Here is a 25908-nt window from a genome sequence, read left to right on the forward strand (position 1 = left end):
CACATTTTCCACACCAATTTTCTCTGAGTGGGTCAGTAAATCATGTTTTGCTGTCACATTATGCCAGTAGAAGCTGTCAGGTCGTCGTTACTTTTTGCCAGGTACTCCATACAGCAGAGCCATAGTAGTGCAGATTTCGACCGTTCTTCTTTGTGGTTTACAGACAGCACCAAGTATGCATCTCCTTTGCGTGATAAAAGCACATTTGTTGTAGGGTAGGCGCAGTTTTGTGGTCCAGTGCCTACATGAAGCTGTCACAAATGTCGCTTCTCCATCTCTACAAATCACTCGAGATCGATTCATTAGTTTCACACTCATATAAGTCTATAATAGGCGCTGCACAGTGCATAGTATACAACAAGTGCAGGAGCAGTCACTCTTGCTTAGTGTCTTCACAGTGTTGCCGCGCGCAGGGCCACTGAAGGATGATGATTTCTGTACTGTACGAAGGAGGCGTTGCAGCGGCCCTTAACCCCGGTCTCCGTGGAATATGCAACACCGACTTTCCTGTTTTACCCAAGGAGAAGTCTTACATCATCGACTCATATACACGCTTTACGGACCCACTTCCCTTTGCCAACTGGCCCCACTTTGTCTCAACACCCCTTGTGCTCTCTTTCCAGCGGGATGCGCAAGTCACCCGACGTGAGCCCGAGAAGGCTTTCGGACATCAGCCCTCAGCTCAGGCAGCTCAAGTACCTGGTGGTTGACGAGGCTATCAAAGAAGACCTCAAATCCTCCCGCTCAGTTGAGGACATCAACAGCGCGTCGATAGAGGAGCGAATATTGCGCATCACCGGATATTATGGATATCAGCCTTGGAGTGCAAGCTACAAGAGTGAGTTACACCTGGAGCTGTTACATTTCTCTAGCTGTCATGAATGGAGGGGTTTATGTAGTGGCCAGAGAGGTCAGGTAGCCCAAATATAAGTACTACCAGATTATAAAGTCCTTCTTATCTTGGACACTGGCTTGGCTTTCAGACTGTGCTAATGTTGAGTCTTGACAGATTTAAGATCAGCCTGGTGTGTTCCCTTGAGTCCAACCCTCTGTGGTGGTGGTGACTCGGAACTTGGTACTATAGCATGCCCAAGCACTGTACACTATGAGGCCTTCACAGAGAAAGCTCATCAGTCGGCATCTTCGTTATTATTTACACTAATATGAATGCAGTTTTGTTCCATTTAGAGAATTAACTGTTAAAGTCTGTGTTTCTGGTTGCTGCAGAAGGCGGAGCTGATGTTTGCTTCAGTGGAGCTGGCTGAGCTTGAAGTCAAACAGGGAGAATTTTGCTCAGAGCAATTCATTCTTTGAAGAAAGAAAAGTTGCTAACGTGGCTTTTATTTTCATCTTTCATTTCCTTCTCTGCATAGCTTCACTAGATTTGCATATTTTCTTTTACACAGAACATCAATTGCTTGTAACTGCTCTGTAGCCTGTTACTGATGATGGCTTGATGATGTGCTGGATTGCAGTCTTGCTTCACCTGCTCTGTGGCCTCCTGGACTTCCTTGGCATGGTAGTGTCATGACAAACCAGTTTCTCTCCATTTATCTTAATGAATGTTTCACTGGGGTGACTATTTAGTAGATAACATTATGCTGACTGACACCAAATAGCTGGAAGGCACTTTTTTGTAAATTTCACAAGAGACTGCAATGTAAATCAGCTGCAAGGCTCCTTTAAAATTCACAGACCTATGGCCACCCTGAACTCAGAGCACTATAAAATTCAAAAGACGGCTTCTCTTCACATTCAGATATATCCTTACAAAAATAATATCTATATACGTAGTATGAAAAAAATATGCATGTTGATCAAAGGGGGCATGTGAGATGCTTCAATTATTCAAATAAAAAGTTTCAGGTAAATAATGGAATAAAAACACAGATATCAATAACTGACTCTAAGCAATTTTTTTTTTAAAGCCCACATTTTCTTCATAAAATCTTACCATCCATCCTTCCATTTTTTTCTGCTTATTCAGTTCATGGCTGGGGTGAGCGTGGGGTAGGGGGGCACCGAAGCCTATCCCAGCTATGATAGGGCGAGAGGGCAGGGTACATGCTTGAACAGGCCGCCACCTTATCACAGGGCTAACATGCAGAGACAGAGAACCATTCACACTCAAATTCACACCTATAGCTAATTTAGAATCACCAATTAAACTAACCCCATGCATGTGTTTGCCTGTGGAAGAAAGCAGGTGAAAACCATGTTGAACATGCAAGGCAGAACGGCAGCAGCATGGGTTCAAACCCAGGACTTTCTTGCTGTGAGGCGACAGTGCTCAACACTGTGAGTGCTAACCCGGCCATACCAAGAGTAAACAAGACGATAAACAAAGACAAAGCAAATATAGAGAAATATTGGTCTTTAGAGCCTTATATGCATATAGCAGTAAGCAAAAGTCTCAAGCCTCCCTTTATTTCTTCTTCATTTCAATCATTTTGAATTTATCTTGTCATTTTTTAAAGTGGTCTTAAGCAATATTCTTCAGGATTTCTGAAAGTTATTCTAGGTTTTGGTTTTGCTTGTTTGCTTGTTTTTCTGTGGACATTGGCTATTATTTGCTCAGTTTCAGTCTAGTCCACACATCCAAACATTTTTTTTGTTTGTTTGTTTGCCACACTGACCTATGAGTGAATACAAAAAAGCACCTATCTCAAGCGATGAACCAATTTAAAGAACTGTCTTTAGAGACTTTGTTTCTAGCAGTCTGTTTCAAATCACATATTTATATAAAACCCATTTTGCAAGCAATATTTTTTGTGTGCAGGTGACTTAAATACATCATTAAGAACAATGATTTAAACAATTTCAGCATTTCATTCTGCTCTATACAACTGTAGCTGCATCATTTTAATGTAATGTAATTATAATTATAGTAGCTGTTCTGGAACGACATCACTAAAAATTGCTTGTTAAACTGGAACTGTTTTTATATCAATTGATTGGTACCAAAAATTGGATTCTTTTAGCTTTCTTCTGTTTCTGACAACGCAGTCCAAAAGTAAAATTATTACAGGCCAAATCAATACAGCCTTCAGATCCTCTGAGACCACCGTGTCGCAGGTGTTTTTCGTGGGGACAGAGGTCCCACTAGCCATCCTTTGCACACAGCTGCAGGCTACATGTTGATTGGAGAGCAGCTCAAAAATCTGTAGCTAATGGCTAAAGAGTGGAGGACTGATGCTGAAAGCAGCCAATTTCAAGACAGGTGGGGGGACTGAGTACATCTCAGCAGAGTGCAAAGAATTGCCTGTTTGTTTCATTTACCACCAGCCTTACCAAACTGGCACATGTGCTCTTTAACACAGGAGTGAGCACAGAGAGAGAGGGGAAGAGAGAAAGTGGGAGCTAGTAGTAAGGCATGACTCAGGCTGGGAATGAAAGCTGTGTGTGTGACTTAATGGATCATAGTAATATCCTGAATATGAGTCTGCAGGGATCACACACATGCAGGAGGCTGTAATAGCCCTCTGAGAATTACTGCATGTGCAACAGAGCACAGCATGAAAACCTTGCTTGTTTTTCAGGCCTGGCTCTAAGTTACTTTCCTGTTAGTGGTGTACATGCAAACTCACACTAGACACATTAATCTAGTGTTTTCCTTTTGATGTGTTAGATGCACGTAATTTAGTTTTCCAGTTTATTCCTTATTAGGGTGTGATGGAGCTACAGGCTGTGTTTAGCACGTGTTGATGTTTACACTTCATGCTCGTCTGGCTGCGTACCATGTATCTTGAATCTCTTTTTAACTAATGTGGCATCTTTCACTTTAACCTTTTGTCAAACATGTAAATACCACTAATCAATTCCCCTTAGTGAAGATCAACAAATCGTTCCATTTTCCCTGCTTGGGATGAAAACACACTTACTCCGGCCACAGATGGAGAAATTGATGTCTGGATCAAAGGAAAGGTCACTGGTTACTGGGGAGAATATATTAAGCCGCGATATCTACAGTCAATACATCATCATAAAAATCCCAATTTTTCTATGCCTATGGTTTTTAGTAGGAAGTCCATATAATTGTGTACTTTGTAACTCAGATTAAAGAAGCCGTTACTGGACAGCACAGAAAGGAAAAAGACACTTTAACCAACTTCCTTTGGAACAAAGTGGAAGAGCAAATGTAGTCTCAGCGCTGCAGACATATCTTTTGACTTACCGCACTCATTTATGTGCACCACCAAGGGGCATTGCTTCTGCTGACTTTGAACAAAATGTGCATTTATAAAACCTGCCCTCATCATGATTAATTAAGCGTAACTGAATGTCCTCTTCTAAGACTGATTAAAATTTTGAGTGAAGAGCGACTCCCTGAAGCAGAATAACGCTCAAAGGTACAAGAAAACTTTATTAAGAGAGTATCATCGCTTTCTTCTTTACCTCAGGAGCCTGTGAAACACACGCTAACAAAAAATAGACATATTTTACTGCTTAATAAAATGTAAACCATTTTAAACTAATTTTTTTTTTTGCAGTTACTTAAACTTCTTTCACCTTTGCTGGATATATAAAATGTGCTAAAATGTGAGGTGGTAGTTTTTGAACATGTTGAGGATATTTTAATGCGCCATCATAAAAAGAGAGTTTGCTTGCTGCTGCTGCTCCTTTCAGAGTTTTGCTAAGGCGGGGTTTCCATTCGTAAGTTTGGTCTGCTCGTCATACTTCCTCCCCACAGAGAGAAGTGCTGTTCTCTAAGATTAGACCGTTTCTTTTTCTGCGTAATTGCCTCCTTTGGTTTCTCAGGTTCCACAGAGAAGGGAACAATTTGTCAGACAAACAGACTTTGCTCTTTCTTCTAATATACTTGCACTATCTATCACAAATGTAGTGTCCCCTCTGGTGCAAATTTAGAGCTTCACGAGGCATGAAATGAGGTTAGATTCTATTTTGAGCTCAGGGTTTGGGCATGGTGAGACACAAACGCTGGAGCAGGTTGGAGAAAGCACAGTCTATGCGCATATACAGATTCGCTGCTCGCTGTAACAGGACAGCTGGAAGGGGTGGGCGAGGTGTGGCTTTACTGTGAGAATGACTCCTTTCAACTCTCTGGAAGCTGAGGGGAAAGATGGAAATAGTTATGCAGATGCACTGTCTCACCTGCCCAGCTGCCTATGGATGAATGCAGCTTGCACACTAGCTTAAAACTCCTAAACGACAGCTAAAGATTTCCTTTCCACATTAGTGTTCAACAAATGATGGAAGGCGTAAATGCAGTAAATGCAGCTTTCAATCAAGTTTGTGTTCTCCATTCTTTAAGCACCGGTTCGAGCACCGTTTAAGCACCGGCACCGTTTCAAAAGTACCGATTTGGCACCGGTATCGGATAAAACCTAAACGATACCCATCCCTAGTAACAGGTACGATTCAATGCAGAGAGGTCTATTAACACATAGTGAGTGAGAAAGGTGACTGGAAAGGAAAAACTCAATGCATCATGGGAATCCCCCGGCAGCCTACGTCTATTGCAGCATAACTAAGGGAGGATTCAGGGTCACCTGGTCCAGCCCTAACTATGTGCTTTAGCAAAAAGGAAAGTTTAAGCCTAATCTTAAAAGTAGAGATAGAGATGTGAAAAAGTAACTGTCCCCTAAACCTAATAACTGGTTGTCCTAACCTTGGCCCAGTCTTTTTTGCTGAATTGTTTGAATTCAGTCACATTGAAGGGTTTTTGAGGATGGACGACTTGTTTAAGGTCATATCAAAGCAACTCAATCACATTTAAGGTCCGCCTCCCAAGCCTTCAATGTTTTGAACCATTCACAGGTGGACTTGCTGGTTTGTTTTGGATCATTATGATATATATTTATATATACCATCTCATTAATCCAGTGTGATAAGTTGCTTGGAGAGATAGACTTCCAGTTTAAAAGAATAAGCCACTTGGCATCATTCCTAGATGCAGAGCAATGCAGGTTTTGATCAGATTTAGTCAGTCTTCATTTTTATGTAGAAGTCTTGTCCACAGATGAGTAAAACGGGTTTAAGGTTTTGTCTTAGAATTTTGAAAGGTACTCTGGGAAAGTCAATAATTAGCTGGAAAAAATGAATAAATGAAAACAGATTTTTCTTATTTTATTCTCTGTGCCAAGTGGAACTATCACTGTGAAACCTCAGCTTTCTCCAATCCTGTAGCCCCTGTTCAGGTCAAGGGACTCGGCGCACAGAGCAGGCACGGGTCGTGATCATGCTCAGTCGAAGGAGAACATCTGTTTACAGATTCACTATTAAATTTCTGCCTGTTCACATGCGGAGTCATCCACAAAGAAGCATAAAGGGGTAACAGGAAATGAGAGGGCAGCAGAGCAGTGCTTAGGTAAACACTGGGTACCCTGCACAGCTTCTTCTGTGAACTATTCTTCTTCTTTAGTGCATTCATTATTAAAACACTGCTACATGTTTTAGTGATATGCATAACATAGAACACACTATAAAAAACCTAGATACCCAGAGGACTTTAAAATCATGACATATTTATTATTTTATAATGTAAATGGTCTAACAGTGGAGCATGTACAGTATTTATGAGTTTGAAGCAACTATTAGATCGTTGTGGTGCAAATGTCAAAATCTGGCATGTTGCTACAGTGGGATTGTTGGCATGCGCAGTGGGCTTTGCTACAATTCTGGGTATTTAAGAATCTATAACAGTGCAGTCTTACAAATGACCAAAGCAGCAGAGGCATTGTTTCTGCAGGAGTACCAGCAGTTAACAGCAAATTACCCCGCTCGGCTCTCAGTCAGCCAAAGAGACTGAGAAATGAAGAGTAAAAAGAACTGGCTCACTATTCAGTCCGAGAGACATTTCTGACAGTTTGTCCTTATTTAAAACAAGGTATGTGTATTTTTAACACAGTTTTTTGGCCTGATTCTGTTGGAATATATCAGGAACACATTTTTTATTTTGGTCCAACATGATCTAATTGGGCTACAGCCAAAAGTTTCAAATTGCTGTCCCCGCGCAAAACAATGTCCCTACTGTCTTTCAACAAAACATACGTTGACTCGAATGTTTCTAGTCTTACATTGCGCCCAAGTGCTGCAAGCAAAAGCTCCCCTGGACAAGTGTATTTTTGGCTTTTTACCATCTCCAGTACAGTAGATGCAGCTCCTCTTGCGTAACATCGCATCCATAATTGAGGAGGACGCATAGATCATCACACACCTGCTCCTGAAGTCCAGCTTGTGCTTATTGAACGGGTGGCGCTGCAGTTCAGCTACTGAAGAAACACTTTGAAGATGGGGAAAAAAAAGAAAGAAAATCCAATCTTGTCTCTGCTCTCAGTGTCATCCAAAGTGGTGCAGATTACTGCAGAGAAGTGGTGGATGCAGAGGAGTAAATGAGTGTGCAGGTCCAGTGGGTTTTGACATAGTATAGTGTTAGGATTTGGTGCTTCATGCAGAGGGACTCAGAGAGAGGAGAGAGTTTCAAATGTATTGCATGCATGTGTGGTGTAGCTGTATAGCTGTCGTTGTTGGTGCTTGTGTTTTAAAGAATTAATCCTGATGACAACAGCCCAAACTGAAGTACAGCTGTAGTGCTCGGTTCTCAGTGCTCGCTCTTCCTTGTAATGGAAATCCTGCCAGTTGAATGCCAAATCCGTTCTGCTGTCAGCCCTTTCTTCTTCTCACTCCTTTTATCTGCTGTTAATTAGAAGTTGGGAAATGATGACTCCTACCTCTGCGTAATTAATCCAGGGTCTGCTGTGGCCTGCACAGTGCATCATTGTCTGCGCTGGCCACAGAAGAGCAGTGCCTGGGAGCCGGAAGAGCAAAGTGTAAATGGGGTTGTGCGAGTAATTAGGAGGCTTATTTTGGGCAGCTTGATATACAAGATGAATACAGATGGCAGCTCGTAACACTGATACACACAAACACAACGGTTCAGTAACTTCTCCAAACCACAACATGTTGATACATTGGACTTGTGTTTCCATTCACTCTGCTCATTGCCTTTAGACATCATTAAAAAAAACTGGTGCCTCATTAAAAACAAGACTGGAATTTAATCTTGATGCTTGGCACAGATGTAAGAGTCAAGAGTGAAAGTGTGGAAAACTTAGAAAGGAAGAAGTTCCTTCTATATGTCAGTCCTGTGGTTTTAGGGAGCAGTGTTATATCTAGTTATAAAAGTCCTGGACTGGGTAATATCCTGTGGCCTCTTTTCTCACCTCTTTCCATTTCTCGGTCACATTAAACAAAGATTCCTTTAATTTTCTGCCGGTTTTGCATGATCACCACATTATTCTCCCCAGTGCTCACTTTCTTATTACAGTCAGGCCTAAAAGTGCCGTAAAATCCAGCAATGACCCGGAGAAGTTAGTTACATACTTGGAAGAGAAGTATGTCTCAAAAAAATTGAGGAAAACTGTCAAGCTGGTTGCAAAACAACTAACACAGTTGTATTTTTTTTATCATCTTTGGAATATTTTTTTAAAAATCCAATCTTTTTCGAAACACTTAGAGACACGAACGTGCTCGTACGTGCTTTTATTTCTTCGCGCCTTAGCAGAAAATCTGTTGAACGACTGCAGCTGGCAGACTTTTAACTAGAACAAAGAGATGGTTTTACATCACTGCCCCTCCCATTTTGGTGTTTTTACGCTGTCTGCCAGTTTGTTTCCGAATCAATTTTAATACATTGATTATCTTTGAGACCCTACGTGGCCTTGCTCCCAGCTACACGCCTGACCTCTTAGCACCATATGCACTTTTGTTTTATTCTGTTGCTCTTGTAAAGCACTTTGTCATATAGATTTTGAAAGTGCTATATAAATAAAGTTATTATTATTATTTTTATTTATTAATTTGTTTTAATGGATCAAACAGCTATGTACTCTATAAACTGCAAAATTTAGATTTTATATAAAAGATAGTTGTAGTCACCCTGACATCACCCACTGGCGGTCTAATATGTTAATCTAGCATAGAAACATATGAGAAACGTGTTTACTGAGGCAATAAAGTGAGATCTAATGTGCTTTCTAACAAAAAATACATAAAACTGTGCTTTCGCAACCAGATAAGTGCTCTTTGCTGCATATTAGAAGGAATGCAGGTTCAAGCCGCTTGCACATCGTCATTGCATTTCATTGCAGACCTGGAATTGACCTTTTTTTGTACTAGCCATGCAGACTATCTGCCTAAAAATAAGAGGAAAACTAAAGTATCAACCAACTAATAAACATGATTAAAAAGTTATTTTCCTTAGGATAAGAGAGGTAAAAGGAAAGGATGGACTTTTAGAAGTGGAATCACAAAATAATAAATATATTTGTGTATGTACTAAAATATTGCAAGAGTTTTGAAAACCTTCTTTTGTGAGTATAGTGGCCTAAAGATAATACTGTAGATAAATATATTACATGTGGAGGTATATTTTTAGCCAGCTTCCAGGAGCAGGACCACAGTTAATACTGTCATAAATCTATAAATGCCTACTTGTCCTGCACACCTGCTTAATCTCAGTTTAGAGTTTCCTACCTTCCCCCTCCCTGACTCTTTTTTTCTTTCTCATGGGGGGATTCCCAGCAACACTTGGCAGCTGCATGCATCATTTCTCAGCATCACACTAAAGTCTGCTTCAAAGATCAGCTGTGTGCAAGCATTAAGGCTTTATCAGTGAAAAACATGCAGTAATGTGTGTCATCTACACCAAAAACAAGGTAATTATCCAATAAGCAGAAAATGTGAAACGAGCCCGTTTACCGCCAGCAATCAAAACAAAGGGCAGCGAATCTGCTGAACACTGTTGAGAGCACACTATCTACACACTCTGTGCAGTTTCTCCAGGGTCAGCGCTCCTCTCATCTGCATTAGTGAGTCACATTAACCAGAGGCACACAGCAAAGAGCTGATGACTCATTTTCAAGTTCTAATTTGTGTTTGTTTTAAACCTGATACTTTGTCCCCGGGAATAAACACCGATGTTGATAAATTGCATGAAGTATTTCAGCAGGATAAAGGGACAGCTTTTAAAGGTCATAGCTGATTATGATCACTTTAAGTAAGCGAATAGTAATATTGTGCTTGAGTGTGCTAAACTGATGTGTTGCTGCAGATATACGGTCAGTATTTAACTGTTTGTTAGAAATGGATACAACTTTGTTGATCATTAACATCGGGCTGTGAGACTGCATCATTGCAATCAAGACTGTGTGAAGGGACCGGTTCTTATAAAGCGCTTTTCTACTCTACTTGAGCACTTTTATACAACGTGTCTCATCCACTCATTCATAAGAATTTTTTTCCTATCTAACATTCACACACATTCGTACGTAGAGCATCCTGGGGTTCAGTATCTGCACAGGTTTTCCTAGTTTTGAGAGCACAGTTACATCAAACCTTATTATACAGATTAAAAATACAGTATTTCATAATGGATCTGTAGTTTTTATTTGGCAGCATTGCTGATTTACAAGCAACTTAAAAATGCCCAACGACTGAACCAGTTATTGACTGACCTTAGCGTGGCATTGACACACTCGGCATCGCTTTACCATACCAGAGGGCGTTATATGTTTGGATTACATACGGTCCAGATACAAGACTTTGCTGGTAGCAAAGATGCACAAAGCCATGGCCATATAGTTTATGGTGCATGATTATCCACAAAACTAAAGAGCCTTTTAAAAAATGCACTATTATCTATTTTCTGGCACTGTAGTCATGCAAAGTCTGCGTACACCTCTTTCCTATTTACCTATTTAATGTGTCTGGAAGTTATTTGTTATATATGTTAATGTATTTGTGACTGAAGCTTTGTAACAGAGAGAGAGCTGCAGTTTTATTGCACAAATGTCAGTGATATACTCTTGAAACTTGAAGTCCAGCCACTCCCAGCCACAGGTTCATCTGGCTTAGACTTTACTCTTAAAGAGAAACTGGTCTGTACCATCACTGCTGTTGATCTCAGCATACAGTATGACACTTGAATGCATGTATTGTGGTCTTTTGCAAGGGAAAGAACAGCTATGAATGCTGCAAGGTCTGGTAAACAGACTCATTTGGCACAATGTTCATGTATCAGCTGGTCTTAGCTGTGCTTTCTGTTGTCTTTAAAAGATGGCGAACAGTTAGTGCTCTGGGGCTGGAGGGTTGTATTCGTGCAGCCCGGGGGGAAGCAGGGATAAAACATTACAGTGAAAGCACAAGGAAGCTGTTGCAGCTGACGGATAATTTTTCATGCTAACACTGTACATCACTATTCACAATGAAGCAGCTTCGCTCTTTGTCCCTTTTCTCAATCCCAGGATTAATGGACTTGTTTGACATTTTGGGAAATTTGCATACTTTTTTTTCACCTAGACATAAAACCCCACATTTTCCTGCCTCTGTGTTTTGTACAGATTTGTTTACACAGACATCCGTTTGGGTAATCCTCTTACCTGACTCTTAGGAAGAATGCGAGTAAGCACATTTCACCAAATGTCAAACTGTTCCTTCCAGTGTTACCTGATGATACTCGATGTGCAAGCTACTTGTGAATGTGTGAGACAGACTTGCTTCCTAAGAGAGGAACAAAAGCCACGAAAAGCCTGAACAGATCTGTCAGAGAAAAAGAGCGTGCTTTGGAAGAATAGCAACAATAAAGACTAACAGGATTAATCTATTTCTATATCTAGATGATAGAGACCTCCTATACACCCTGCCTAACGTGTGATAGGCCACGGGCTATGATAGGCCAGTCTCTGCAAGAGAAAATGATCACCGCTTATCACTGGTAAAACATTTGACATCTGATTCCTTTTGTCTAAAATTGCTCAGAGGGGAATAATCATCAGTGAGCACTGCACAGGCAGCGCCTTTAATCTGTTTTGAAAGCGATATTTTGGTTTTATGGCCTGCTTAGAACGAGATTTAATTACCGTATTACAAGTTTGGACTTCAACCAGCCGAAAGGTTCAAATTAAATAGAAGGATGGCGGTGGTAAACTGAAATAGATAAGATTATACAGATGTAATACCACATCAGAATCACACTTATAAGGAGCACGCTGCTGTCAAGGCAAGTCTCTCAATCTCCTCTTCCATCTCACAGATTATTGGCACGCTCGCAGGAGTCTCACTAATGAGTGAGTGTAAGCAGTTGATTTTCTGTGGACTCTAGAAGCTATGAGCCACCAGACATCCAGCTATCTCCCTGGTTCCTCAATGAGTTTCTCAGTGATGAACGATAACCCAATGTAAGCTTTGAAAACTCCCCAGATGACTGGTTTTTATGAGTGTTGCTGTGCTTTAAAGTCTCAGTGCAGTATATTAATGCATAATTGAAAGAAAATGATCTGTACTGTGATTAAAGCAATATCAGTGCATCTCAGTTGTCTTTAAAACATGCAGAAAGATTCAGTTTTATGCAAAGTCTGCGCAGGGGGATTAAAAAAGTATCTTCCTTGATTTGGTTCAGATGGTTTCATCTGAACTGAAACTTTTTGGTGTCTTCCAAGAAAGTCAATTTTCTGTGAGAAACACTCTTCTATATCATAATGGGAGGATTTAAGTATTAAATTAAGAGGTCTGTAATGGGGCTGTAGTTGGATGGTGAGAGATGCGATAGCCGAGGGAGTGAATCTTCCCCGTGCATGTCACTATAAGTCATTATTATAGCCTTCCAGCCCTCAGCTGGAGTATCCAAAGTATCCAACGCTGGGTCAGGAAATCAGGCAATTAAAGGAGCTGCGGACGTGGATCAGAACTGACAGCCAATGGGGGAGCGCAGAAGGAGCCAGGAAGGCTTAAACCTCCTCTACCCTCAGGGAACTGACTGGTCCACATCTCTCAGCCCACTACATGTACAGAGCAGCTACTTAATCAGATTGCTTATTCAAATCAAAGAAAGCAAAAGCCTCCATTTGCCCAAGTATCACACCGTCATTTAAAACCAGTACTCTGACAGATCAGTTCACAGGATGAAAATTGTGTTGAGAATTTGCTGCTATTATTGTTTCCTGATCAAGAATAAATATGGTAACATTTAATGAAATGTGCAAAAGTCTCACGCCTTAATTTCTTTATATTTTGTTTCCAAGGAGTCAGACTATCTTGTAACTTTTTAAAGTGGCCATGAGTAATAGGTCTCCAAGCTTATAGAGGGTTTTTTCCACATTTTTCTTTGGACATTGGCTACTTTTCACTCATTTCAGTCTAATTCTTGTACCTGACCATTTTCAGAGGAATTTGAGTTTTGTTTTCCTTCGTTAAACAACTTAACACTGACCTATGAATCCCTCAAGCATGGAAAAAGTAACTCAAAGGACGGATCAATCTTGTGTCTACACCTAACAGACAACTTAGCAAAGAACCAATGTTAAATTGTATATTTAAATACCTGCAAACAAGCATGTTTATTTAGTGAAGCCTATGAAAAATGACAAAGATAAGACAGTTTAACGGGCATGAAGGAGAGTCCTAAAGAATGATATTAGCGAAAAGCTTCATATATTGGCGTGCCATGTGGACAAAGGAGAAATTGCAGATGAACAGTATCTAAAATGAACTCGAGAAATACGCGGAACACCTCCAGGGATCTGCCATTCAGTTGATCCATCTACTGTTTGCTGAAGCTTTATCAGAAATGGTCTTGAGTCGTTCTTAAGGAAGGAAATCAGAGAGAAAAGGGCGAGGTATTGCAAATTCCACAAGAACTGGATGGAAATAACAGTCTTGTGGAGTGATGAATACCAATATGAAATTTCTGGCTCAAATATTTGTTAGTATGTATGGTAGATTTTTCCACAACACTAAATGGAACACCACCTCGAAAGCATTTAATGGGCAACAGCTTAAATTTTCAGCATGGCAATGATCCCTAACATACTGCCAATGCAGTAAAAACATACCTGGGGGGAAAACCCCCACAGTGTAGCAATATTAGTGATGGACTGGCCTCCCCAGAGCCTGGAGTGCAACAGTATTAAATCAGTGTGCCATCATTTTGACAGAGAAAGGAAGAAAAGGCAGACAACATCCGAAGAAGAGCTTTGAATGTCCTTCAAGCAGCCCGGAGAACTATTCCTGAAGACTACTCAAAGAAACTACAAGAAAGCTTGGCTAAGAGATTCAGTGTTTTTGCCTTATTTATATTCTGTATTTCCATATAGGTTCCAGCAAAATGCTGCACCTATTTCCCATTTTCTTAGAGAACTTTAGATTATATCAGTTTAATGATTTGTGCATTGAATTAGTGAGGAGCATAGTGTTTATGACAGGCTATTGAGTTTACTGAGTTGTCTGCTATTTTTAAATAAGAGTTTTACATTTCCCCAGCTTGAATATGATCATTATATATCCTGGCTAAATGGCGTAAATGGTCTGAAAATCAGATAAGCCCTGAAATGCAGCGCACCTCTCTTTCCTTTCCACCCTTGAATCCAGGGTAATTACTGCAAAGAATGAAACATGATATTTTTCGCATATCTTTCTTATGCTACGCTTATAATGAGGAGACTACCCTGTAATAAGATCTACTTTCAATTGAAGGATGAATTGCCTCATTTAGGAAACTCCATCAGCAGCTGATGAAGAAAGCAGCTCCTCCATAAATGCTATAACACGCACACAAAGCTGTGCATTTTACAGCTATGGGAACACAAAGGCATCAAGCTCTATTTTTGTCCAGCACTGACTGCTCACTCACTGACTGGCTGTTCTCGGTGTTTGAGGTTGGAGTGAAAAAGGGGAGCTGGAGGAGAAAAAGAGTGTGAATATTACACTGATGACAGCACGCACACCTGCTGGTCTTTTGAAGGCTCTCCAAACACCTTCTGCTGTAGTGGATGGGATGATAGGTTTTACTAGTGTTCAGAAAACCAGTTTGATCAGTGGTGAAAGCGATCTAGCTGGACCCGGCAACTAATCAACACTTCAAAGACAAAGACTAACAGATCAGAAGCTAAATAATAAATCTCTTTTTTTCGTTTGGTCTCTAACAAGAAAACACTTTTCCCTCCCTGGGAAAGGCTATTATATTGTCGCTGCTGCAACTGACAACTGTTTTTAACTGCTGCTTTCTGTTGTTTGAGCCTGTTCCCCGTCTTTGCATTATTAACCACAGACGATAGAGCCCTATGCCCAGTTTTTGTGAGTCTGTCAGGCTCAATTACGTTCAAGAAAATCACCAAATCTGGGTGTAATTGAGGTGTAGAGTCTCAGGTGTATTGTTTCACTATTATTCTCATTTTGTGCCGAGAATGCGCGCACAGCTGTCGGGAGTCTCCATCGCGCCATTTGGAACAAAGATGAAGATTAGTTGAATCCCTCATCTAAGGTCTCATGTTAAAGGCTGTTTCTGTCGGAGCACCGAGTGAAAGTTTTCAACAGGTTCTCCATTTCATATGCAGGATCCTAGGCTTAGCCGCTGATTGTCAGTGTCATTTAAAGCCGATGTGCAGGATATGACTGGCAGCGAGCCAGGGTGTTTTCTAATTTGCATGTTTGGGGTTTGATCACCTGCCTATACGTGTCGAGGAGACATAAATAACTCCTCACGCCTTCTGCAACCCTTTGAATCGACTGTGGTTTCCCAGTTTTTCAGTGCTGCATGTCAAATTAGAGAGAGAGGGTAAAATGCTTATGCTTTATGCTTGAGGGATCAATAAAACTATATCAAAAGTTCTGGGGATAAAAGACAGTCAGCGAAGACTTATTTTGAAATTCGACTTGCCAAACTCTATTCATGTTATAATGAATCTTTTATTCAACTGCAACTTGGTGTAAAATAACTTTCAGTGTGCCTGTGCATGAAAGCTGCTGATACATGAAGATTCCTCACATATCCAGGGTGTGACAGTTATATCTTATATATCCATAATGTACTTGTTATTTCTTTATTACCCTGTTATGCAGTTTTTGAGTTAGGGATATGATAGCGATTCTATTTTTTTTAATAAGCAAACCCATGAAAAGGTGAATACAAACATGAATTGTCTCTGGAGCTGCAGTGTGATATTGCTTTTTTCTCTGTGCCAGACTGTGCTGCAACCATATGTGCAACATTTGATTAACATCTACTGTGTCAAGCTGTTTCAATTAAGCTGTTTGACCTTTTAAATTCATTTTGCTAATACCACATTAGGCTGCCAATAGAGTAAAATCTAACGTTATGTTCTTTTTTGGTACTGAAAGCTGTAAGGTTATCGTTTATTATATGTATATAACTGTTTTCCATTTATAGAAACTCATTAAAATTCATCTGCCTCTGTTTTATTGTGTCGATCTGGAGTCTCTGTAGCCCTTATGTCACCTCACCTCAATGTCTGGTGGAAAAGAGAAAGAAACACAAACCCTCAAATACAAAATTGGAGTGATTCCCTCACAGCATGACAGAGCTTTAACCGTGTCCCCAGAAAGGACAAGAAAGTGAGTACAAAGAGCTGACATGGCTTTTGTTACTATTTTTACCTGTGTGTGTGCGTGTGTGTATTAATTTAGGATCTTGTCTTTTCTTCACCATGTGCTAAAGGTGTTTATTGGTTCTTACACAAGTGAAGTGTACAGGTTATATGTGTATGTGTCTCTGTCTGCTGTTTCTTGTGTATGTGGGTCAGTTCATCACCTTTCATTACTGCTATTCCACTTTTTTTTCTTCTCCACTGCTGGGCTGTATTTGGATTTCTTGGTCATTTTTCATCCACAGTTTGAGCAAGTGTCATTTATGTATCAGCGAGTAGACGTGGTCACAGTGCCCCCTGCAGGCGCGAGGAGCACTTTGCAACGTGAGGATGTTACTGAGCGTCTAAACAACTGTTATCAGCAGGCTAGTCTCAATATTTTCAGTTCATTTATTATTTATACATTAAAACGGGAATTTAAAAATACTACATGGCAGCATTATATACAAAATATGCTATTTGGTGCATGCATTTAGAGACTTAGCTTTGGCGTAAGAGCTCATCGCCTTGATATAATATTCAATTTTTTAACAGTTTTATGCTTAATAAAGGCTCATGTATAATAATGTTTTAGAATTTCATGCCCACACGTTTCTGGTTTGGGTAACAGCCTGATATGAATGCAAGTGGCAACGAGATGCTTTTGGAAATGCTGCCCCGTAATTACAGCAATTTAGAGCAATCTGAATAATTTCAAGCACTGCGGGATAAGTGCAGTCAAAAGAAGAGCAGCTTCGGCAAAAATAGCTGGTGACAGCTCGGAAAATGCATTAAAAAAAATTTTTTTTCTGTTTTTTCTCTTTTTTCCCCCCAATTAAACACAGGACGGGTTTAAACTGAAAATCAGTTTAACATGTCCCAAAGTTTACTTTTTCCCCAGCTAAGCTACCCAGTAAGGCTTAGAGAGGAATTAATCATACTGTAACCTGACAACAGAGGGAGCCAGTGCCATTTAGTGGAGGTAAAATATCTTTCTCAGCAGACATAAACCATCTCCTAAGGGAAACTTCTCACTCTAACCGGTAAGCGTGGTACAAGGATTAAAGTCTCTGCTCATGTAGTGTGTCATGGTTAAATAACTTCCTCGAGCAGAGGAAGCAAATACAATCATGCAAATGATGAAACCAGAGCTCGCGCAGTGGTGAGGTAACCTCAAACCGAACCTGCTCTTTTCATCAGTAGCTTTGTTAAGAAATGTGATGAAGATGGCAGTTAGAGACTAGGACGATAGAACCGGATGCTGAAAGCCATTAAAACAGGTGCACAATATTTCTGTAAATGAGAATAATAACAGTGATCTCATTAATAATATTAAGCTCAACCCTCAAAAATGCCTTCTTTACATCCTGCTTAGTGGCTACACACCTGAAGCAGAAATTGAAGCTGAACCAACATTACGATGCCTACTGCATCTCTTATATCCTGTTCTTGATTTCACTGATGTTTGCCATAAAAAGATGAATGCTTGTTTTATTTCTGTCACTGTCTGTCACATTTATTATATGTGTAAATAACAGATGGGTCGTTATGTAGGTGAAACAATATAAATTCAATTCAGTTCAGTTCAATTAAATTTTGTTTTTAATAATGTCAAATCACACCAGCAGTTGCCTGAAGGCTTTATATCGTAAGATAAAGAATCTACAAAATTATGAGAGAAAACCCCCAAAAATAACATGACCCCCTGTTAGCAATCACTTGGCAACAGTGGGAAGGAAAAACTCCATTTTGAAAGGAAGAAACCTCCAGCAGAACCAGGCTCAGGGAGGGGCCATTTCCTTTGACTGGTTGGGCATGAGGCGAGGGAGACAGTGTGTGGAGGAGAGCCAGACATGAGCAATAACTAATGCTTAAATGCAAAGTAGTGAAAAAGGCATGGAGGGTCAATGGCTCAGTGCCCTCAGCAGTCTAGACCTATTTCAGCATAACTAAGGGAAGATTCAGGGACACCTGACCCAGCCCTAAGCTTTAACAAAAAGGAAAGTTTTAATCCCAAACTTTAGAGATGATGTCTGTCTCCTGAATCCAAAGGAGGAGGTGTTTCCACAGACGAGGGGCCTGAAGCTGAAGGCTCTGCCTCCATTTCACTGTTAAATACTGTAGGAACCACAAGTAAGCCCGCAGTCTGAGAGTGGAGTGCTCTACTGAAATGAAATAGTACTATGAGGTCTTTAAGACAAGGCAAGACCAATTATGTATTAATAAGGATAAGAGTCAAGTTACATTTACAAGTAACCTTCAACATACCTGCCTTAGCATCAGTTTCAATTTTCCTAACTGGCATAAACATGTAGTAGTGGCCCAAATCCTTCGTGTTTCACCACTGCCCAGTGTGCTGGGCTGTTTACAGGATTATAAAACCTTTTGGTGTTCGTGCACAGCTGCACCACAAATAAGACTTTTACACTTAACATGTGGTGGACTTGAAACATCCTTAATTAGGAAGGAGAAATGTGCTGGCAGGAGCTGATTCCTCTGGTGGGATGTAAATTTAAAGGAGACTCACTCTTCCTGATTAAGCGTGGGCCACCGGGACAGAGTGTGATTACAAGTGCTATCACTGGGTGGTACAACTTGACGGCATTTAAGAGATGCGGACGGACTTTATTAGCTGTGGTTGTAATTAAGAGGTAGTCCCACATTTTAAAGTGCCTCCCCGTCTGGCTCTCTGTCTTCCGACAGTGTTTTGAGTGGTTGGAGGTCATAATCTCTTTCACCTGTTTACAACCTTTGCAAAGTGCTAGTCAGACTGTTAATTTTGGTTTGCAAATGTTATTGGGCACTAATAAGCTGCTGAGAAATTAAATGAATAAAGTAAATATATTTGAATTTTTATGTAATTTGGCAGCTTTGATGTAATCATAAATAGATAAAGAACTAACCTGCTATCAGGATAATAGGATAATCAAGGTCACATGTGAGAATATGGGTTATTAGTTCTATCCATTTTTATCAAACTCTATGATTATTTTTCCATAACTTCAGTAAAACAAATCATCCTGCCAGCCAAAAACTGAACAAGTCCACTGAAGAAAGATGTTGTGTTTGCATACTCTCAGACTGCACACACATTGCTACTGTGGGGAGTGCCAGACACTGTGGATGGCAACACCACAGATGCTTAATTATGTGGAAGCGCTGGATCAGAATATTATTGTTTATTCTATCATGAAATATTTATGGCGCTTTTGTCCTGCATAGAGAAAGAAAAGCAATAAGACTGCAATGCACCGAGGCAACAAGGGATTTGCAAAATCCATTAAAAATCATTTTGAATTTATGTGTTGTGTAAACACATATTTTCAATGACTTTCAGTCTGTATTTTAACAAAAATGTCCCTGCAGCTGTGTTATCAGTTACACTATGGCAGCAGAGATTTATAGTCCCAAGGGTGTATCTGAGATTATGTGAAAGACCAGCGCGAGCCTGTGCTGCCAAGTAGCTCTGCAGTGTCACAAAAACAGGGAAAGTGGTTTTGGCAGTGGTTTTCTAATTCTCAGAGGACCCCACTAAGGCCATTAATCCTGTGAATTGCCACTGTTTGCGGTACCTCGACAGCCACTTGCCTTTAGAGATGAGCTGTGTCTTTCTCTGAAGATGTAAAGGACCTCAGAAGAGGGAAAGTTAATTTGACTTGACCTTTCCGGTGCTGGGAACAAGCTGTTATTTAGGACTCTATGCCACAACCTCATCTTCTGTTTCCACACCCTGGGAGGTATTATTGCATAGCAAGACATGCTCTTTCAGGTTTGTAATGAAGTCCCAGCCTCTATGTTTGCTGCTTTGCCCCGTATTCTTCTCTGATAATCAGGAGTCAGAAGTCCCCTGGGAGACAGAAATGGGAAGATTTTTTTAAAAAAGGAAACAAAGAACGAAAACACAGCCAGTACTTTACATCAATAATAATGAGTCATTAATATTTATGGCAACATTAAATTTAATTGTCCTATTTTTGTTTGTTTTGTATGTGTGTGTCTATACCCCATTATCTTTGGGTGTACTGTGATTGTGCTCGATCATTTTAATGAAGTGGAAAAAGTTTGCAAAAAAGTGAACCTCTGGAAATTATCCAGTTTACTGCTGAATCATGAACCATCCCTGTGACGGCATCAAACACAGCAAGTTTAACTTGCAACATTTTCCACCTTTTTCCTTTACTTTTGTTGTAAAGACATTTAACAACATGACTAATCCTTGATATATATTTAGGAAAACAAGTGCAATTTCAAAAGCACGTCTCAGCTTTTCTACATTATTAGGAAATGCTGCTGTACTAAAACAAAGAAACATGTCAGCGCAGCTCTTTTGGCTTAAATGTCAAGAAATAAAAGTGCAAAATTACAATACTGGCAGCTCATTCAGTTTTTATTTTCAGTACTTTGTCCTGTAATGAAAAAAGTTTTCTGTTAATTCACAGGAAATGTCCTTTCTCATTTTTATTTTGAGCTACTAAGGTCACAAAAAAAATGACATTTCCCATGGTGAATGGTAAGAAAATGGTTTCTGTTACTTGATGGTTTATCTGTTACTTTTTTACTTTACTGTAGTGTACCAGGCTGTGGCTCTTTGTCAGTAGGAAGATTGTAAAACTGACCAAAATAAATTGACAGGCTAGTTCTGGCTCCTGGGTCATGTGTTTAATAAAATTACATAATGAACTGCTTCACGTCCTTTAGGAGGTGACTGGGCGCCTCCAATATTCCCTTATTTCAGCAAACTGAGGCTTTCGTGATGTGAAGACAAGGAATTGATTTGTTTTGAATCAGGATTTGCAGTGTCATTGGATAAGGAAATGCCGTTAACAAATCTGGCAGTGTCTGGCAAAGATGCACTACAACAGCTTGGACTGTCTGTAAGAAAAAAAACAGCTGTGCACAAATTAATCTGGGCACTTTTACTCGTACTGCCACTGTTACTTTATTTAGGTCAGACAAGAAATCATTGAAACTTTTACTCTTGGACACCTTTTAGCAGTCCGAGTCAATCATCTTCCAATATCAAGTCCAACTTGCAGCTGTAATACTTGAATGCATTATCAGTGAAATAGATTTCCACACCACCTCATTTTACTCCTTCCCATCCAGCTCCAAGTTTACACAGTCTGGAAACTGTAAAAGGAGTGAATACATGTTATATCAAGTAGGGAGTTAATCAAAAGATTTGCTTCTTGTTTCATCTTAATCCAAAGCAAAAACTGCCCTTTGGTTATGAAGGTAGGTCAGTTTGTTCCCCAGAGATTCTGCTTCAAACTACTTTCCTGTTATGATTTTTGCTGGCTACAAAGAAAACTTCTAGCTGGATTTCTGTGTCTTCCTTGCATAGCTGTAGATGTTTTCCCCAAGGCCACCACATTTTTGGGGGAATGCAGTATCTCATTTCTTTATATTTTTCTTCCAAATGGTGACTTTTTTTTGTGTAATTTTATAAAGTGATAACCCCCCAGACTTTCTAGAAGCATTTGGAAGTTTTTCTTTGGACATGCTGTTTTTTTCACTCATATTCCGCCCTGGCTCCTGTACCTGACTATTTTCAGAGGGCACACAGTAGCTTGGTGGTTAGCACTGTTGCCTCACAGGAAGAAACTCATGCGTTTGCATCTTCTCCCTGTGTCTGTGTGGGTTCTTTCCAAATACTCCAGCTTCACCCCACAGTCCAAAGAAATGCATGAACTTAGTTTAATAGCTGATTCTAAATTGACTGCAGGATGGATGAAAAGGAACATAACTCAAGGGAAGATCTGGTGTTGTGCATATATATAACAGGGAATTTAATAAAGAACCAATTTTGATTAGTCACTTTGTTACAAGCAGCCTGTTGCAAAAACACTCAGTTTGTTCCAATGTCTTTAGTTGAATCTACAGAAAATGCTAAAAGATAGCACAGTTTAACTGGCATAAAATAGTATTTTTGCACCAACAATTGATTCCCGAAGAGCTAATAGTTAAAAATTGGCATATCTTCGCATGGTGCACTGTGTGACCTTCAAAAACATAAAAAATCATCAGATAACTGAAAGATAAAAAAGGAGTGGCAGGCCTAAGTGAGCAGTATCTGAAAGTAACAAAGAAAAAAAGAAACAGGAAAAAGTCCCGTGAATACCTGACACAGGATGTGAGAGAAGAGGGAGAAAATTCTGAGTTATGCCAAATTACGCAAGAGCTAGATGTAAAATCTGTGATATATCCAAATTTTAAATGATTGTCAATAAGTATGGAGGAGTTCAGGAGAGAGGTACAACAGTGACTGTCTACTACGTTTCAATAATTTGCTACATGTATTTCCCAATTTCTTAGCAAAATATACAAAAATGAGTGCAGGCTCAAGATTTCTGCACACTACTGTATGTGTTAATGTTGTTTTAGACCAAATATTTCCCTGATCTTTCAACACACAGTGCTGCTAAACCGTGTTGTTTGAGCTGGAAAATGGCTACTGTAGCTTCCCCCATTATTCAGCATGAATAAACAAAAGGAAGAAAAGTACAAGCCGCTCTTTGGAGCACACTAGAACATTCCTGTGTACATGGAAGAATAATCGCCTCTCTTTGCGGATCTGCTTCTTTTAGGGATAAAAAGGAGGATCCATACGGCTGAGTTGGTGCAGGGACAGGACCTCAAAGGATTTGGCTTTTTATGTGCCGTTACAGCTCATGCACACTGATTGCTGTAGATTGTTTGTTAGAGAGAGGGAGTTGTCATGTGGTGTCTCAGAGCATGGACTGGTTTGATCCTCCTCCGTGTTTGCAGATAAAAGTCTGTGAGTCACTGACTGGGATCTGTTAATGATCTCACCCACTCCACCTGTTTCCACCTCCCTGTCTTTCCTATTGGTAATAACATGTATACAGTCTCTGAATCGTCATGTCTTTAACACACAAAGGCACCAAGAGCTGAAAACATCAGCTCACAAAGACATCTGGCAGCTGCAGAGCCTTAAACACACACACTACAAACACACATACACACACATACACGCTGTGGAAATTTTTACTGTGACACACAATAATATAATTCACAGGTGACATGTTTATAATGTTTATCCATCAAGCATCCTGTTCTGCTCTTTTAGTTCATTCACAGTGAGCTCTTGCACTTCATCCATTGGCCCTCATCCGCTCTCCCTGACATTTCCCTTTTTCAAACCCAAACACAGGAAGTATGTGTAGCAGTGGAAAATAGTAAAGGATTCAGTAGATCCAGTGCAGCATTTCCAGTGGTTGCTGAGGGATGCCAGAATGCGTCTGGGCAGAGTGTTTTTAGAGCTCCCTGTCCTATTTAGCCACGGTCAAGGGATTGTTGCTTGACTGTGGATCTAAAAAGTGAATTATTCAGCACAGTTTCCTTTAGCTGGATCACACTTACATATGAAGAGCCTCTGCAGACACACACTTGTATGTCTACAAAGACATTAACTCTGATAGTGACAGGGATCAGAGGCACTCTCTGATAAGTATGGAGCTGGATAATTTGAATCGCTGACAGCTCTTCTCTGACGTATCCACCAATGGTTGCTCAGGAATAAAACACAAGCAAAACATGGAATGACATGACACAGATACACTGGGGCACAATTTCAGCTGACCAGCTGCTGCAACAGCAGCAGTTTAAGGACAGCTTTCAGTTTAAGAGAGTTATGAAACACACACAAGTCTGAATTGTCACTCCAGGCTTTAGAGCCAAGTTTTGTCGTTGATAGATCAAAAAGACAAGAGTCCAAGGAACTGGAAATGGTTTCAGCGCCTCTCGTTCGTTCACCTGAAGAAGAATCCAGATATCCTCGGCTCATTTCTGTTATCAGAAGAATGCAAACGGTGACATCTTTATCAAATCATAGATGTGACAAGCACAGAGAAGAAGTATTGGGAGAACAACTTAGGCCACTCAGTTTATTTGTACACCTATCTGCTAATATGGTAATGATATGCTACAATATAATATGCAATTTATTCATGGCTATGTAATAACAGGTGCAGACCATGTGCATATACGTAGGTATCACAGTGTTCTTAGTTTTCTTAGGTAGACGCTGATATGTCAGCTTGGTATCAGTGCAACTTATTAATTATTAGCCCTGACAACACCAATCCACAATAAGCTCATCAGTATCTGAATGGTTGGGAGATGGGAAACTAGAAAAGAAAAGACTGGGTGGGTGCATTCCTCCTAAGAAGTTTGCAGTAAATGCAAAAACATGCAATTCCCTGTGCAATTTTGAGATTACATAACCTTAAAGGCAATTCACAACTAAATCACAAATAAAAATCATGAGCTTGTAAAACCACCGTGTTAAAAGCCCATCAGCAAGCTGTATTACAGAGATACTGGAAGCTTCATTAAGCTTTAATTGTGAGGATTTTACTTCATCAAGAGGGGAAAAGACATCATATTATTTAATTATAATCATGAGCTATAATTGCAGTTTTTATAGACTAAACACACCCACACCAGCCTCCCACTTAAACTGTACTGGTCCCATCATATCTGTCTCACAGGCCATTTATAGCCCAGAGTTTTAACGCACATCTCCGGGTCAGCGACTGCGTCTACTCACTCCCATGCAGACTTTGCTTTGTCCCGGAGGGATCGCGGCTGCTGGGAGTGTGGGAGGAAAGCAGAGTTTCACGACGAAGGGTGGTGGGTGGATGGGCGGTGGGACGTGGTTATGAAGCGGATTACTGCGTGACGTTGGCGAATTGCAGCAATCTCCAAACTGTACGTGAAGGAGAGACCGACCAGGACGCACTGGATACAGCAGATCTGGGGAGGGAAGTGGAGGAAGGGGGTGGGGGGATCCGACAGAGGTAGAGAGAGAGAGGGAGAGAGGGAAGAGGGAGAGAGAGAAAAATTAAAAACAGGAGGTTGGATGGATGTGAGGGGACAGACAGCAGGACACCGGCTCTAGAAACATCAAGGGTCCCATCAAGAGGTCTGGTGTCTGCACCAAATCAGCCTCAGGGATGTAGTCGAAGCGGTTCGGAGCTCTGCCCATCCGAGCTCATCATCATGAAGAAACACTCTGCAAGGGTTGCCCCGCTGTCCGCCTGCAACAGTCCGGTGCTCACCCTCACCAAAGTGGAAGGTAGGGAGTTCCGTTGAGACCGCCTGTACCCCCGCAAACTGGGGGCTGCCGGTGTGCCTCTGACAGAGACCGGAGCTCAGCTCAAATATTTCTGTTCACGAATCGTTTTTTGTTTTTGTTTTTTAAGACAAGGATCAACTTTAGAAAATCTCACTGTGAGCAACACGAAGCGACGGGAATCAGTCAAGCGCTCAACTTCAAATCAATGATGCAATATTTGTGGGTTTTGACATCAAGGCTCAAGATCCATTTTCTTTACATGAGTGATGTCAGATGCTTCACTTGGATGTTAGGCTGTTTTATTTCTCTCGTTATACGACAACGATGACAAATTTGTTCCGTTGCGTTTAAATGATTGCGTTATTGACGCACTGATTTTTGGGAATGAGCGCGACTCGCGAAGGCTGTGCCAAAAATGTACTGGTCCTT

At 40.5% G+C, this 25908-nt stretch overlaps 1 protein-coding gene across 2 annotated transcripts in view; it reads left to right on the forward strand.

The window, feature by feature from the left end:
* The window catches only part of slc35f3b (solute carrier family 35 member F3b), a 49359-nt gene that overhangs the window by 483 nt on the left and 22968 nt on the right, over nt 1-25908 (forward strand). Inside the window, exon 2 of one of the 2 annotated variants that reach the window (XM_026190033.1) lies at nt 624-838. In XM_026190033.1, the coding sequence (XP_026045818.1) occupies nt 624-838 (215 nt within the window). Of the gene's footprint in view, nt 1-623; nt 839-25205; nt 25480-25908 lie in introns of those variants that run through there. The other variant, XM_026190034.1, reaches the window with a different exon arrangement.

The sequence above is a fragment of the Astatotilapia calliptera genome, chromosome 13 (genome assembly GCF_900246225.1).
Source record: "Astatotilapia calliptera chromosome 13, fAstCal1.2, whole genome shotgun sequence".
Taxonomy (NCBI): Eukaryota; Metazoa; Chordata; class Actinopteri; order Cichliformes; family Cichlidae; genus Astatotilapia; species Astatotilapia calliptera.